The following is a 16,779-nucleotide window of genomic DNA, read 5'->3' on the forward strand; positions in this document are numbered from 1 at the left end:
TCGGAGTTTTACTGCCATCTTCCTTAGGAGGCTTACATGTATGTGTGAGAAGGTGTAGGTGTGTGTGTGTGTTGAATGTATTGTATGGGTAGGTATGTTTGCTAATTATGTTGTTTATTTATATGCTCATATTGTGTTTGTATGTGTGGTTGGGATTGTGAGCGAAAAAGAAAAAAAATTGTCGTGGACTTCCTCAGACAGATAATAAAGTTTGATTAGATTTGAAAAAATGTTTCCTCTAATACAAATCACACACCGAGTTTATTTTTTAAAAACTGTTCAGTTGCAACTAATTAATAATCAGAAAACAACAGAGGACTTAGGACCACGGTTTTCAAACATTTCAACACGAGAACCACTTTCCTAAATTCGAATTGACTGATTACCAACTCTCCCTATTAATATAATAAATCGGAATTAGTCTAAGGTGTGCCCGTATTAAGTATACGAGTCAGTACTTAGTGAATTGTTTATATGGTAGTCTACATATATATTTCACACAAAAGAATCTTGTAAAAGCACATTTTAAGTGCTCAAAAGTTCGATGTCGTCTCGCCGATAGCACACAGGTCTTAATTCTGTTTGTTGACCTCAGCTCAGGGCAGGTAAGTGTCGCTACATCTGACCTTACAGACCTCATACTGACAAACCTAACACCACTTGTCTCCGCTTCTGACAAACTGTACTCTTAGTGACCCGGGTCACAGCACCCACAGACCCACGCACCTACCCGGGGACAAAGGGAGTAAACATGTAGAGTGTTGTCAGTCAGGGTTACAAGGGTCTGGTTCTCAGTCTTCTTGGAGCCGGCTAACTGACTCTATATCTTGATGCCAGGACCTTGGTGCTTCTAGGTTGTGACATATGGTCATACGTATACAAGAATATGTCATATGTAGACAAGAATATGTCATATGTATACAAAACTCCAGCCGCAGCACAGAGAAGATACAACCCATATTTACACGCATCTTGATACTTATGTTATTTTCATGTGTTTGTCTATCTTACACTTGCCATGGTAGCTGTCCAGATTATTTGTTTCAGCTGTTCATAAGTTGGCACAACCAAGGATTAGCTCCATGTACGGAAGTTCCTAAATGCTTATTGACAAAGGTAATATATAACTGTCAAGAGCCAAGTTCCCTTTATCCAATGTGTGGGCAGTGTTACCATTGTTCATTACCTGATGGTACCTGTACGTGGGAATGTTTGCTGTGTGTATATACGAGAAGAGACCACACATTAATTAAATTACAATGACCTGTTGTATTGACACTCCTAGGTGTTGGATTAATCACTACTCACTGCCACGCCATACAATGTGAGGGTCAAGGTGGTGGAGAGTGAAGGACTGGAGCCCCACTTCACCCTTGGGTAGGAGGGTGGGTGGTATAGGGCTGAATCACGATTAGCATTGTTTATGTACTCAGAGAGTATATAAACACGAAGCCACCTTGGAACAGTTCAGTCTGCCACGACCAAGCAAAGTGAGGCTTTCGCCGACAACCCACCAGACGACTAAGGAGACGAAGTGTCACTGACTGACAATGGACAAGATGTCCATACTGATGGTGTGTTTGATGGCCGCCTTGTCGGAGGCTGCATTACACGATTTTTCTGTGAGTATCTCATCGACCTACACATTTCTATTCTTCTTTATCTTTCTTTCTACCTGTGTCTCTGCCTACATGATAATATAATAGAATAAAGGCGGTGACCTGAATATGTATCGTGTCACAGGCAAAAGTAAATATAACTTGAAAGCCAATGCAGTTCATTATTATAATTATTAGTATAATTTTTATTAAATTTTGATATTATTAGTTATTGTTCTGAACTATGTAATGTTTCATTAAACTTGTATATCAAAAAGAAACTATACATAATATGCCAACCTTTGTTTTACATTCATTAAGCCTTAATTAAACGTTTTCCATTAAAAACAACTTTCGTGATAACAACTCACATATTTTTGAAAGGTAATTACATTTTACTAAAGAAATAGAGAAAAACGCTTTTATCAAGGACTCTGTGTGTGTTTGCGTGTCTGTATGTGTGTGTGTGTGTGTTCAGAATGTACTGGACGACGATGAACTCGTGGATCATGCGAGTAGAGTGGCGAGGGCTGGTAAGTTCAGTCTAACAAACCTCGGCGATTTTTCTTTCTTCTTTTAATCATTATTGTGTCTTCAATGTAACAAACTACAGCGAAATGTTGTAAATCGTTGTAATAAGTTTTTTTGTCCAAGATAAAGGACTGCTTCTCCTCAGTTTAAGTATTTAATACAATTAATAGGGTAAGAGTATTTAACGATCACACTAACGCTATTTACATTAAGAAAAAACATTTTAGTTTTTTCTTAGACTGTTTATGAGAGGCAGAATATATGTTAAAGATTCCATATAAATAACTGTGATAAATACTGCTCGAACCTTTAAACTATCTTCTTTTTTGCTGTCTTTCATCTTTTTCTATACACATACACTTACACAGGTTAAGACGATTGAATATTAATCACTTGTATCTACAGCTGATGCCGCTGGCTATGAGATCGCCACGTTGTACGGAGAGAGCTTGGAGTCTGGAGAACAGAGACGGTAGGTGTCACTCTTGCTGAACATAGTTCTGACGACTTGTCACTCGGTCACCCTTGTCTGTGATTTTGGAATGTTCACTGTCGTCGTGAAACTTACTCTTTGTCGTGAAAGAGTGGGATAGGGCTGTAGTGTGGGTTTGTACATCTATTTTATTCTAGATATGACGTGATTTCTCTCTCTAGAAATTACGTCATAGAGAGAAATTGCGTCATTTACGCGGATGCGGGTGGGAGCTTAAGCTCGTGGTGGCTGTGAGGCGTGATTGGTTGTGGTGTGTCAGGTGGTATGACTGGCCAACAAGACGGTTACGGGACTGAAAGATCTAGAGATGCAGGCTGAGCGTTTGGACTGAAAGAGAGAAAGAACTGGACGACAAGCTGGGCTTTACGTTATACCTCTAGGGAGAAGACAGTGATCTTGATATCTCAAGTCTTCGTTTGTAATTGTCCTTCGCCAAACTTCAGAGGAAAGAACTACTGAGAGAAAAGGACATCAACCTAGAAGGTGATATAGCCACACGGCCGGCCTGTGCGTTGGAAAGAACAACTTCGTCCGACCTGACGACCAAGTAACGGACAAGTGTTCCGGCCACCGGTATCGGTGTTGCGTCCATACCAAGATCGTCGGCCTGCTAGCGACAGTTCGAGGTGCGCCTTCCTGTACTCCTCTCGTCGTGTGCCGGTCAATAGAAGACCGAAGTCTTAGGACAATATTTCTTCTGCGGCGCGACGAGAGATTACCCATACTGCATCCGCCATTGGACAGTGCAGTGACAGTTGTGCGTGTGTGTTCTGCAAGAACTAATCTCCACACCACAAAGTCGAGAACACAGCTAAGTGGCTTGAGCATGAGGAGTGTACGGGCAGAGTGTGTGAGCAGTATTGTGTGAGGAATAGTGTGTGAGCAGTATTGTGTGTATGACAGATAAGGTTAGATCTGGCTCTCAGTTATCTGGACATAATAGAAGTAGGGGAAATAATTAGGTAAACGGGACTGTCTAGACAACGATCAAGGGTTCATACTTTGTAATTGTGACATTTTTTGGTTTGTATGAACTTCTGGAACTAATAATTAACATCTTTTAATGCACTAAATTGCCTCGTGTTTTCCATTGGGGTATGCGTGCTTGGGGGCTCGAGCTGGTTAGAGTGGGTAATTAATAAGCAATTTAGTGTGGTAGCACGCGGTAAGTGTCGACGTGGATTTGGTGGGGGTATAGACGGTGTGTTGGACTGGTGATAGAAATCGTACCCCTTACCAAATCTACGGACCCTGCCCCAGGTTTGCGACACTCTTCATGCAGTGTTTAAACATAGAGACAAATGTTACCTCACGATCTACAACCTATTTAACCGAAAGTCGAAATGTTGGAAAGTTGACAAATTATCCTGAGTTTATTACATATTTCTATATAGATCTGTAATATCTAAAGGTTGTCATTGTGACTTTTATCGAAGAGACAGCTTAGACTATCGGAGACGTGTACCAACTGTTCTCACGCTCACACGTTACAGCCTCACCAAGAGAGACGTTGAAGACCACGTCGCCAGTCCGTCGTCAAAGTCCAAAAACTTCGAGCTTCGCCTCACTTCCGGAGAGAGACTACACATGTCACTTCAGAAGCGGCAAGTTCTATGCTCAGACCTGAAAGTGGTGGAGCGCTTGGAGAACGAAACGATAATCAGTCGCCCAGTCATCAAAGACTGCTTCTTCAGTGGCCTTCTGAGGGACAAGTCTGGCTTCGCTTCACTGTCGCTGTGTGATGGAAACGTGGTAAGACAGACAGACAGACAGACAGACAGACAGACAGACAGACAGACAGACAGACAGACAGACAGACAGACAGACAGACAGACAGACAGACAGACAGACAAAATTACAAAGTTGAAAAGTAGACAAAGAAGGAAAATAAATTAAATGTTTTCCGAAACATGTTGTAATACCGCTACAGTGGCAGTAGTCTTTCATATTCTCTTGTCTCAATTATTTCGCAGGTTGGAGCCATTCAGTCAAAAGACCGTAACTTCCAGTTACTCCCACTTCCGGAAGATTTCACCCGCAAATTTCCCTTTCTGCACGTGCTGCTTACGTGGTCAAATGCAACCGACGATCAACATTCTAGCCTCGGAGACAACTTTGTAGACGTGTCGAAAGATGAAGTGAATAAAATAGAGGATGAAGATGCAAACAACGAAAAAGGTGATATAAAACAAATGTAGATATATGATGTGAAACTTAACGAGTGTATATCAGACTGTACCCTATAATGAATAGTTCAACAGTAATTGTGTTGTTGTATTGTTGCTGCTGTAGTCAAGAGGTCAGTACGCGACAGGAAGGTGACGATAGAGGTGGGCGTCTACTTGGATCGACTCTTCTTAAACAAAGTATGGGAAAAGCATCAAATCTCCTCAAACCAGCAGCTTACAGACTTCATCGCTCGAAAATGGAGTGGTGTAAGTGTTCTGTGCTTCTTTTGATATTGTTTTCTTGGTTTTGTTTGCTGACTGGATGAATGGTATTATAATTTTACTTCTCTCGCTCAATTTTGTTAGTTTAATGTTGCTTTAACTTTTACTGTTGTAAAGCGCTATCAATGGATCACTGGTTTATCTGCTAGATTCTATAAACAGTTTCTTAAGAAAACTGTTCTTTTTTTCATCTAGCTAGGAAGACATTAATTTTTCTGTAAATAATTTAAATGTTTTATTTACCCACAAAGATGATTGTAACAGGTGCCCAAGATTGCCGTATGTCTCGAATAACGACTTTTGCACAGTTTGACACCATTCTCACTGTTTCTGACAGATTGCCGGTGTGCTGCACAACCCCTCGCTGGTCGGGTGGGACATCACGATCAAAGTCGTCCATGTGGAGATCTGGAGAAGCAACCCGGTAAGTGTACCTAGTAACTAAAAATACAAATGTTCTACTTCTTAAGCTAAATAATTGTTTCTACAATTTAATTTTTTCTTTTGTGGATTGTGACATTATTAAAACTAATCTGTACCTTGGTTGGTATTCCTAAGTTATTACATAGTTATTAGCAGGCTACATTGATACTTTCGTTTTGCAGTGGTGGTACCAAGACTCCACTAAAGACCTAGGAAAGCGTTTGAGGATGGCGTCTACCAACACCATGAATCAGCCTTTTGACTACATTTCCTTCGAAACCGCGTACGCATGCATCTCTTTGTTTCCGGAGTGAATTTACTTGGAAATTTTCCTTCGCTCTTATTATTTCTCTTCCCTTTCTCTCTGTCTGTAGTAATGAATGTGTTTGATGGAGGGCCATGTTTATCGTGTGTCTGTGACGACTGTATCTTCTTATATCCTTTGAACAGAGATGCCGAACCACCTGGAAAAATGGGTCTGGCTCACGTTGGGGGGATGTGCAACCCAAGAACCCGCGTAGGTATCACCAAGGGAGCCAACTACAACTTCGGACCTGAGATCCATGAGATGGGACACGCGTATGTTTTCCTAACTTTCTGTGGATAGTTGATGTAACTACTGATGTGTGACTGTGTGTGTGCGTGGGTTTGCATGCGCGGGAATGAAGCGTATATCACGCTTTAGACCAGTGGCTCTTAACCGGGAGTCGATCGAACCCTAGGGGTTGGGCGGAGCCTCCGCCACGGAGGTCAAGACAAACCCGCAATTCGTGATGACACTAAAGAAGGGTTCGGTGAATGTGTATATGAAACTTGTGGGTTCGGTACCTTAAACAAGGTTAAAAACCACTGCTTTAGACTATTGTTTTGTCCTCACTTCATCGACCTTAAAAGGACGTTTTTGATGTCATGGGAAAGTGTATCTGAATGAAATCGTGGACTTGACACTGTGTCATAGGTATCACTGTGGGTGTGGGTGTCTAATAAATGGTCGGAATCACCCGTTAGGAACGGCTGTTATGTTTTCCGGTATACTAAAGAAATGAAAAGTGTTCTTTGCCTGTAAAGTGAATTTTTCTTATTTATTTAATTTTTTATTGTGAGTTTCAAAGAAAACAGGATTTTAAACATAAAATCTTTGTTTGATTGTGAAGCATGGGACTGAAGCACGATAACCAGATATGGCAGTGTTCAGGACGTGAGAAAGGTTTCATGACTACAACTCAGAGTGTCTTCAGACCATGCTATGCTAAAGTCCTCGACTCCTCCTTCAGGTGGAATTTCTACATTCGTTATTATTATCAAATACAAGTAAACATATAAAGTAATAATTTAAATTCTTAGATGTTAATTTAGCAATTAAGCGGAATAGTCTTTCAAATAATTTAAATAATCTTCTTCTATCGAATTGTGTTGCAGGGACAAATCGAAGTCCTGCTTGTTTGAAGACAACGTTAATACCTGGAACTATAGTCCGGTCAAACTAGGTTGAGTATGAACAGGTATGTGAGGAATCACTCTCCTAGATGACAGTAGCAACTGGTTATGGTGTTGGTATTGACGATGTAGCTAGAATGAACAATAATGAGGGAGAAGAGCTTTAGTGACGATGACGACGACTATGACGATGATGATAATGTACTACTATCTTCCTCGCTTTTGTATTGTGTATTATCGTCTGTGTTTTGTTAATTATTGTGGTTATCGCTGTGTGCCCCGCCGCCATATTAGGTCATTTTGCGTTTGTTTGTTTTCTTGTTTTCAGAATTTGACAAGTCTTACAGAGTCGTGTCCAGCATAATTTCTATCTTGTATTCAACTGACGCTTGTGACAATAAAACTTTGCAGAGAAACATTTATCTGAATCTTGTTTTGTTTGAGAAGTGTAATGACTCACATTGATCAGCTCCTTTAGCTGTCCTTCTGTAAGCCTTTGCATGTTTGGTAAAAACTAAACTCAAGAGTTGAGGAACTTTACATGGGCAACTTAACTCTTAAACCCGATTTGTTTAAAAATTCGTGAGTGTTCGTTCATTGTTTCATTCATTGATTGACTGTGATAAGTTGACGAACGCTGATGCTGGTCCGCTGGCACGTGGCTGTCAAGGAGGACTAGGTTGCCCCGTCCCCCCAATACCTGGATAAACGCATCAGTTGATGAGGTTCTGAATTATTGTCAGCATCACCTTGCTTAAATGGCTGAGCAGGTTTATTCATACAGATACATATAATACTTTATTTGTTCCAGAAGGCAATTCCGTTGTAGCTCGATTAAAATTAAAATTCATAATTGAATGCACAAAACTATTCATGTCTCATTCATTCAAAACTTAGTATATCTCAATCTTTTCTGGAGCAACCTTAGCACTTACGTCCTCTGTTCTCCCTCTTTCAAACAGGCAACTGTCACTGGGCTATTAAAGAAGTTTCACCTCAGTCCTAGGTTTGTTCGGTAGTGTCCTTACACTTAACTTTATGATCCACCCCTTCTGGTTGCAACATGAAATGTACGCCGACGATGCTCACCTACTGACCTCTGACCCACCTTGCCAACTCCACAGTCTGTTCACCAGTACTCAGCAAACCCTTGACTTCGTCAAACACTGGATGTTAGCGAACAAATAAGAGTTCAATGATGAGAAAACTAAAGTCATACAGATAGCCTCTGCCTTTATCACTCACTTTCTCCGGGTCCACGTTTTGCTAGTCTGTCTCGATTCTCGGAAATCTTTTTGACTCATCGTTGTTCTTCGAGAAATATGTCAACTTAGTTTAGAAATTCATTTTTCTCGAAATGCGCAGGATCAGCTTCATCAGGCATGGCTTTCTCTTTCTATGTGTATTTCTAATGCAGCAGACGTGAACGCTTGTTTGAATGCAGATTCAGTTTCATTTTAGTTTGGTTTTCTTACTCGAGACCCCTTCTGCATTCCAGTGCATGATGGTAATGTTGGAGTCGTCTTTAACGGCCAGTTGCTCTCACTTCCTATCCCCGAGCTCCACAGGATGAGTTGAATCGACCTCCAGTCGCTAAGAATGGAGTTTCTTGTCAACAGTATTTTCCTTTAGCTTATGGTCTTTACATCCTGCCCTGTGAGCACGTGGGGCTGGATTGTTTACTGGAATCCTAGTGCCAGAGTTTATAATGCGACTCTTTATCGCGTGGTGGACCTGTCATACGACACATGGAGTGTTTCTTACTGTGGGTAGCACTGTCCCCTGCTACCCCACCCCGTCCTGATAGGAACACGGACATCTGGTCCGCAACTGCTTATTTGTCCATGACAATTTTCGTCGTCTGCAATAATCTGTCAGTGAGTCAATGAGCGAATCAATGAGTGTCATCAAAAGAGTGGGCCACTCAGTCTTTTAGCTATCTTGTTACTTCCTGACAGGAGATTTTTATCTTCTATATCACTAACACTAGTGACAGCGATTTATGTCTCTCTGTTTTTTTAAGGAAAACTTAAAGCATGTCATTTAGGTAGATAAAAATAAATGAGAGAGAGAGTGCTTGTAGAGATACTCTAATTTCGAACTAAATGTCCCTGAATATAAAACTATGAGAAAGCTTAAATTGTGAACTTACATTAGCACTTTGAAATAAAACACTCGACAACAGAGGATTGTACCAGAGAGGCTGAAGGTAGTGTAAAGCCACCACAGGAGAATGTGGTCAATGTGTCGAAAGCAGGGGACATAGGACTAATATTTGACCGGGTCACAAACAGATAATAAGTCGGTCACCACGCGGACCGGAGCAGTTAGTCGAGTGGCGCTGACAGTAGCCGACTGAAATGGTTCCACGAGACTCTACGTGTCGAAATGTTGTAGCAGATGATGAAGGATGACTTACTCGAGGATCTCGGATAAGAAAGGAAGGTTATAGACTGGGCGGTAGTTCTTTAGGTCATCAGGGTCGAGGTTAAACTTCTTTAATAGCCGAGTGACAGTTGTCTGTTTGAAAGAGGGAGAACAGAGGACGTAGAAAGGTGACTGATGATGTCTGAGATGACCAGAATCAGTGTGTCAAGGCACTCAAACAAGATCGTGGTCCGAACAGGATAAAGTGCAATGATTTCTTACAAGCACAAAATCTGATAAGGATTATCCAGAAAGACTGAAAGAAATTAAGAAACTTTGAGCCTTCCTTAAATATAAATCAAAATCATTAGCACAAAAGAAGTTGTTTTTTATTATTATTATTATTATTATTATTATTATTATTATTATTATTATTATTATTATTATTAACCAGTAAAACAGGTGGCCTCCAAGTGTGATAGGTGTGATTAAATAGGCGAACAACATCAAGAACAGCCACAAAGGGTAAAGATTTATGAAGGAGATTTTAGCCTTAAATGTCGACCATTCTGTAATGTTTATGTCTGACGGGATTTCAGTTTGTTTTGATGATTTGATGAGCGTGATTTTAGACAAAGTTTTTTTCTCGAATGACGATTTGAGCTGCTTAGATATCGTGTTTGAATCCAATAAAAGAAATGGACTTAACCACCGGTAAAGCAAGAGTGCCGTAGATACACAAACATAAACCTGCTCAGCTTTCTAAGCAACATGATGCTGACAATAATTCAGAAACTCGTCAACTGCTACGGTTTATCCAGTTTTGTTTTGTTTTTTTGTTTTGTTTTTTTTGGGGGGGAGGGGCAACTTAGTCCTCCCTGACAGCCACGTGCCAGCGGACCAGCATCAGCGTTCGTCAACTTAACACAGTCAACCAATTAATGAAAGAATGAACGAATAATCACGAATTTTTAAATAAATCGGATTTAAGAGTTAAGTAAGTTGCCCGTGTCAAGTTCCTCCACTCTTGAGTTTTGTTTGTACCAAACATGCAAAGGCTTACAGAAGGACAGCTAAAGGAGCTGATCAATCTGAGACATTACACTTCTCAAACAAAACAAGATTCAGATAAATGTTTCTCTGTAAAGTTTTATTGTCACAAGCGTCAGTTGAATACAAGATAGAAATTATGCTGGACACGACTCTGTACGACTTGTCAAGTCCTGAAAACAAGAAAACAAACAAACGCAAAATGACCTAATATTGCGGCGGGGCATAAAACGATAACCACAATAATTAACAAAACACTGACAATAATACACAATAAAAAAGAAAGAAGATAGTAGTACACTATCATCATCATCATAGTGGTCGTCATCGTCACTAAAGTTCTTCTTCCTCATTATTGTTCATTCCAGCTATATAGCCAATACCAACACTATAACCACCTACCACTGTCATCTAGGAGAGTGATTCCTCACATACCTGTTCATACTCAACCTAGTTTGACCGGACTATAGTTCCAGGTATTAACGTTGTCTTCAAACAAGCAGGACTTCGATTTGTCCCTGCAACACAATTCGATAGAAAAAGATTATTTAAATTATTTGAAAGACTACTCCACTTAAATTGCTAAATTAACATCTAAGAATTTAAATTATTACTTTATATGTTTACTTGTATTTGATACTAATAAAGACGAATGTAGGAATTCCACCTGAAGGAGGAGTCGAGGACTTTAGCATAGCATGGTCTGAAGACACTCTGAGTTGTAGTCATGAAACCTTTCTCACGTCCTGAACACTGCCATATCTGGTTATCGTGCTTCAGTCCCATGCTTCAAAATCAAACAAAGATTTTATGTTTAAGATCCTGTTTTCTTTGAAACTCACAATAAACAAATTAAATAAATAAGAAAAATGCATTTTACAGGCAAATAACACTTTTCCTTTCTTTAGTATAAAACTATAAACGATTTCCAGAAAAAAATAACAGCTGTTCCTGTTACGAAATTGAGTATTTTTAGTTTGACGAGGCCTTGGCGGAAGTGGCGATGTCAAGGCCAGGGCGTACTGCGTCTTAATTTTTTAATATTTTTTTTTATTTTGCATTTTTAGCATTTTGAAGGATCTATAAAAGGGGCTGGGGTGGGCCTGGGTGTCGGTATTCGATTTTTCTGAGTGTTAGTAGTACTCTGTGTGAGTTGGAAGTAGTACTCTGTGTGAGTTGAAAATAAGAGATAAGTAGCCTGTGTGCAGTCCGCTGATTATGTGGTTATAACGTTGAGTTGTTGAACATTGAAATAATACTGAGAAATATTACAGTGTGAGCCGCTGTATACGTGTTCTAATCTTCTGTTCAACGGATGACTGAAGTACTTTGTACAGGAAAGTGTGACACCGCAGATTTTAGATCTTTTAAACGAGCCAAGTTTACCGCTACAGTCGTAACATCTGGGGCCTGTCCGGGGATCTGCACCGTCATCGTTCCGTACAAAGAAGCTGCTGTAGAAAGACAAGAACTGTGAGTGAATCTTTTTGAGTTTGAACAGCCATGGAAGTTACGAAGGAGCTAGTGGAGTTAGGCAAAGATTAGGCCTGAGAGAGAAGAGTTAAAAGTGTTTGTAAAACAGATGGAGAGAGACAAAGAAGAGGGAGAGAGAAGAAGAGCTGCAGAGCGAGAACTGCGGAAATTACAACTAGAACATGAAGAGAAGAAAGACAACGCGTGCATGAATTAGAGATGGCGCGTCTGAGGCCAGCATCACCATGTCGAGGTGTCTGTGAAGTGTGAGAGCCAAAGCTGCCGAAATTTGTAGACGTAAAGACAGTATGACAGTTATTTACAAAGTTCGAGCGCCATGCTGAGCTGTCTAGTTGGCCACAAGGAGTGGCGGTGTCGCTCAGTGCGTACTGTCGGGCATGCACTGGACATTTTATTCACGCATGCCGACACAAGCGGTTCAAGACTATTATCAGTTGAAGCAAGCGTTGTTGAGATATGACTTCACGGAGAACGCTTTAGCGACGTTTCCGTGCAAGTAAACCAGAGAAAGGGGAGAGCCCCGAGCAGTTTACAGAAAGGTTAAGAGCATACCTTTATAGATGGATTGAGGCAGCGGGGCAAAAGACGACTTCGACGTGTCTGTTGTATATAGTACTCAAAGAGCAGTTCATCGAGCCTGCCCCAAAGACTTGGCAGTCTTCTTACAGCAGCAAGAAGACCAAAGCCTGAAAGCATTGTCCAATGCTGCACAAGATACCTGCAGTCGCAAGCAAGAGAGTTCACAGCCAGGTTAAGAGGGTCCCTGTCTGCAGCCGACACGGCCCAGAACACCACATCTGCCCAGCGGCAGCCAAGGTTACGATCGGCATCAAGGCAACGAGCTGCGTGTTATTCCTGCGGTGGAAAGGGTCACAAAGCCATGCGTGCCCGAGCAACTCGAGAGACATTCAACCAGCCGCCAAACATGGAGGGAAACACACGACGACTCCGCAACCGTCGAATCGTCGTCCTGTAATGTCAGCAAACGTAGCCATTTGTGAGCGAGATAGCCAAGGGCCAAGCTATGAAGGCGACGACAACACACGATCGCTACCGACAGCACGACCCAGAACGAGCGGCACACTCCAGTGTAGAACTGCGCGTTTACCATGAGAACTACCGGCACATTGGTAATATGCCGGTGTCACGCGACAGGTGGAGGTAACAAGCGTCACCGTGCTGAGGGACACTGGGTTCTGGAGTCGTCATCCGGAAAGACTTTGTTAGAAGGCCAGTTCACGGTAACAGCTCGAGCTCAGATGCTGCCACGGGCATAGTCAGGATGTGCCGACTGCTGATGTGAAAATCATCGCCGTACTTCAGTGGCCAGGTGAATGCAGTATGCCTCGATAACCCGCCATATGATCTATCATCGCAACATTGAAGGCGCTAAGCGCTGTGACCCCGACCCAGATGGGAACACACATGTGGCTTAAGACTAGAGCACAGGCGGCCAAGAAAAAGTAAAAACCCAAGCTTTAGCTTCATATACCGAACGTGAGAATGCCTGACATTGATAAAGAAGAACTCATTCGGATGCAGCGAGATGACCCGACACTGACCAATGTCGCAAGCAGGTCGCCAAGTACACAGAAGATGACGAAAGATCAGGTTTGAGAGAAAGGAGGGGTGTTGTGTACGCATATTCCGCAGCGAAACTTCCATAATGGGCAGCCGTCCGCCAAGTGCTAGTCCAGCTCCCTTACGCGTCAGTGATGGACGTCGCACATCATCCATCATGGGTGGTCATTTAGGTGTCAGGAAGACTTGGACAAAGTCACTGCAGCCTTTACTGGCCTGCATCTCCGGGGATGTAACCCGCTTTTGCCAGTCTTGCGATGCCTGTCAGAAAAACGGAGCACCAAAAAGGCAAGGTGGCTAAGGTCCTTTACAGAAATGCGCTGATTGATGTGCCTTTTAGAGCGGGTAGCGTAGACCTCATAGGGTGAGATTAAGCCCGCCAGCGAGTCGGACTGCGGTATATCCTGACGCTAGTGAACACGCACCAGGTACCCAGAAGCGGGTCCCTCTGAAGAAGATCGAATACTGAGACCGTCGCTGAAGCCTTGATTGGAATATTCAGCCGCCTTGGAGTGCCAGAAAGAATACTTAGCGATTTGGGACCGCAGTTTGTGTCTGAATGCATGAAAGAGTCTCCAGGCTCCTCAGCATTCGCCAGATTACCACTACCATACCACCGATTGTAATGGACTTGTCGAGAGATTCAACGTACGCTTAAAGGCCGCTAAGAAGAACTGTGCCGCGACGCAGCCTAGACAGTGGACCGATACGTCAACGCACTGCTGTTCGCTTATCGGAGGTCACCCAAGAGGCTACGGATTTTTTCTCTTTTGGAACTGTTATGATTGAGAACCATACGAGGTCCTATGCAATTTGGAAGGAGACTTGGACCAAGGAGGTCACACGGACCCCGAAATTCGGAACAGTGCTATCAGCTATGGTATTCGAGCTGCGGGGAAAGGTTGAAAAAACCACTTACAGGCTAGCGATGAGCGTGAACTAGAGACGGCTCAACAGGAAAGGCCAAGCATTTTCCTATGATCGGAAGACGAAGAACAGACGGTTAGGCCGCGGCGACGAGAGTCCGTGAAGTGCTACTACCTTCAGAACCACAACATCAAACTGTTAATGCAGCTGGAATAGTCCGTTTGCAGTGCGGAGATGCGTCAAGGGTCGAACGACTATGTCCGTGTTAAAAGGAAGGAGAAGGGTTCCACCCCAATCATGCCCTCAAGCGGTACATATGAAAGAGAGATCAGATAGGAGCGGGCTGAAAACATTACCGAGATAGCAATTGCTTCGATTGCTAATGGGGACACCGCCAGCTTGCCGCAACTCGGCACTCATCGTCGAAGCTGGCCACCATGCACTGAGTGTGAAGATGGGTGCTGTCGAGGACGGGGTCGAGGACCTCTCGAACCTGGGAGACAGATACACCATAGGTGAGTCGGGTCGGACCAACCTGGTTTACGGGGCTCAATACTGTCGCAGCCAACCAACGGGGCAGCAGGCTGCACAGGAACGCTAGTGAGACAACGAACCGCTGTAGTCTTTACGCCGACGGATAGACCGGGAAAAACTAGACCTCATCCGCCGAAGATACGATCTAACGTCAGAGCGTGCGGTCAGATGTAAGCTACCCGATACCGATATGCTACCTTCAGGCGAGTCTTTGAAAGAAGGATAATCGAGGAAATTGCCGTTTGGGGAATATTGCGGCCGGAGTCCAAGTCACCCTAACGTCCGCGCCAGTTGTGGGTAGGGTGAAAGAGAGAAAGATAGGAAGCAACAGGGGTGGCGTCCGACTTTCAGGAAACGTTAATAAACTTACCCACATGTGGACCCAGAGAGATGCCGCAATCGGCGGACAGACCGGCGGACTCTGTGTCCCGGGACAACTTGAAGCGGGACAAGTCTTTACGAAAATCGATTTTAAGCAATGGGTTATTAGGCACAGGTGCACGGCATGACCGCAAGAGACATCCCAGGCAAAACAGCCGCTTACGTGGACACCCCGTATGGGGTCATCGGAATATTTTTGAGAATGCCGTTTGGATGGAAAAAATTCAGGTGCATGACATTGAGGAGAGGTTTAGAAGAAAGATATTAGAATGCGACTTGGAGGGTATCGTGCACCTAGCTCCGACGATATACTGGTTCACACTCAGACTTGGGAAGATCATCTCGCGGGTGATCCGCGTGCGTGCTGATCGCATCGTCGAGAACAACCTGGACTGCCAGGGCCTAAGTAAGTGTATACTCGCACTGATGACGTAGCTTCATAGGGGCAATCGTCCTTAAGAGCGGAGTGAAGGAGGTGCACGAGGACGAATGTCAAGAAGGTGAGGAGATCACCAAGCCACAAATAAGAAGCAGTTACGTTCTTTCCTTGGCCGGCATCCTTTTACTCGGGAGTACATGCCTCACTTCGCAGCCGGGACGGCACCCGTCTCTACGGAATCTTCTAACAGAAAGGACGCCAAATTCACTCGAGTGGGGTGAAGCGCAAGAGCGGTGGCATTTGTTACAGTCAGGAACATTCCTGACAATGAGCCCGGTGCGGCAGCTCCCGATTCCTTTCTAAGGATGTACGTTTTAGCACAGATGGCATCAGATATCAGGGATTGGGGCGGGTTCTGGATGCAGGGAACAGCGAAGGAAATGTATTTCCCTGTTGCTACGCAAGCAGAAAAGCCTGAATGGTGGCTGAGAAGAAGGATACTCCACTATCGAGAAAGAGTGTTGCCATCGTATGGCGGTGAGAAATTCCGGTTTACTACCTAGAGGAGTTAGGTTTACCATAGCGGACAGACACAAGCCCTCCTCACCTATTTGGGAACAACTGCAGCCGCTTTGATGAACAATACGGGGTGATGAGTGGAGCCCTGTTGCAGACTTTTGACGTGCATTTTGACGTTCTGTAAAGGGACATCGGCAACAATGTTGTGCGACTTTCTTGAAGCCGGGTTGGCTCAAGAACTGAACTGAGCTGAATAATATACTACAATCCGATGAGGATACTGTGAACAATTACGATGTGTGAAGTTTGTTAAAGATAGCTTTATGTTAAGAGACGTGGGTAGTTTTTGATGTTGAGGAGAGATCAGCCTTAATATTTGTTTTTGGTTGAGACAGATGGAATGATACCTTAAAATGTTGTTTTATTTCGTATGTCTTTAGAAGAAAGTCCTGCGGAGTTTCTTCTTGAAGTGGGAGGTAGTGTTACGAAATTGAGTAATTTTTAGTTTGACGAGGCCTTGGCGGAAGTGGCGACCTTCAAGCCAGGGCGTACTGCGTCTTAATTTTTTTAATATTTTTTTTTTTTATTTTGGCATTTTTAGCTTTTGAAGGGGATCTATAACTAATAAAAGGGGCTGGGGTGGGCCTGGGTGGTCGTATTCCGATTTTCTGGATA

At 43.1% G+C, this 16,779-nt stretch overlaps 2 protein-coding genes across 2 annotated transcripts in view; one reads left to right on the plus strand and one right to left on the minus strand.

Annotated features, from left to right (window-relative positions):
- Positions 1-1,451: 1,451 nt before the first annotated feature.
- Positions 1,452-7,352, plus strand: LOC112557628 (disintegrin and metalloproteinase domain-containing protein 29-like). Its single transcript, XM_025227613.1, has 12 exons — positions 1,452-1,622; positions 2,077-2,131; positions 2,535-2,601; positions 4,116-4,374; positions 4,596-4,800; positions 4,915-5,057; positions 5,410-5,496; positions 5,678-5,778; positions 5,946-6,074; positions 6,650-6,769; positions 6,915-6,997; positions 7,261-7,352. The coding sequence occupies exons 1-11, from the start codon at positions 1,551-1,553 to the stop codon at positions 6,985-6,987; spliced, it is 1,311 nt and encodes a 436-aa protein (XP_025083398.1). The 5' UTR covers positions 1,452-1,550; the 3' UTR covers positions 6,988-6,997; positions 7,261-7,352.
- A 3,078-nt stretch (positions 7,353-10,430) lies between these two features.
- LOC112555648 overlaps positions 10,431-16,779 on the minus strand; it is a 9,308-nt gene continuing 2,959 nt past the window's right edge. Inside the window, exons 7-9 of the mRNA XM_025224091.1 lie at positions 11,017-11,136; positions 10,785-10,867; positions 10,431-10,522 (exon numbers count right to left, since the gene is read on the minus strand). Coding sequence (XP_025079876.1) covers positions 10,795-10,867; positions 11,017-11,136 — 193 coding nt within the window. The 3' untranslated portion in view covers positions 10,431-10,522; positions 10,785-10,794. The remainder of the gene's footprint in view (positions 10,523-10,784; positions 10,868-11,016; positions 11,137-16,779) is intronic.

Source organism: Pomacea canaliculata, linkage group LG2 (genome assembly GCF_003073045.1).
Source record: "Pomacea canaliculata isolate SZHN2017 linkage group LG2, ASM307304v1, whole genome shotgun sequence".
Lineage (NCBI taxonomy): Eukaryota > Metazoa > Mollusca > Gastropoda > Architaenioglossa > Ampullariidae > Pomacea > Pomacea canaliculata.

Coding starts and splice junctions, on each gene's coding strand:
- LOC112557628 (XM_025227613.1), top strand. CDS start 1,551: ATGGACAAGATGTCCATACTGATGGTGTGTTTGATGGCCGCCTTGTCG. Junction 2,132..2,534: donor GAGTAGAGTGGCGAGGGCTG/GTAAGTTCAGTC, acceptor TTGTATCTACAG/CTGATGCCGCTGGCTATGAG. Junction 6,075..6,649: donor ATCCATGAGATGGGACACGC/GTATGTTTTCCT, acceptor TTGATTGTGAAG/CATGGGACTGAAGCACGATA.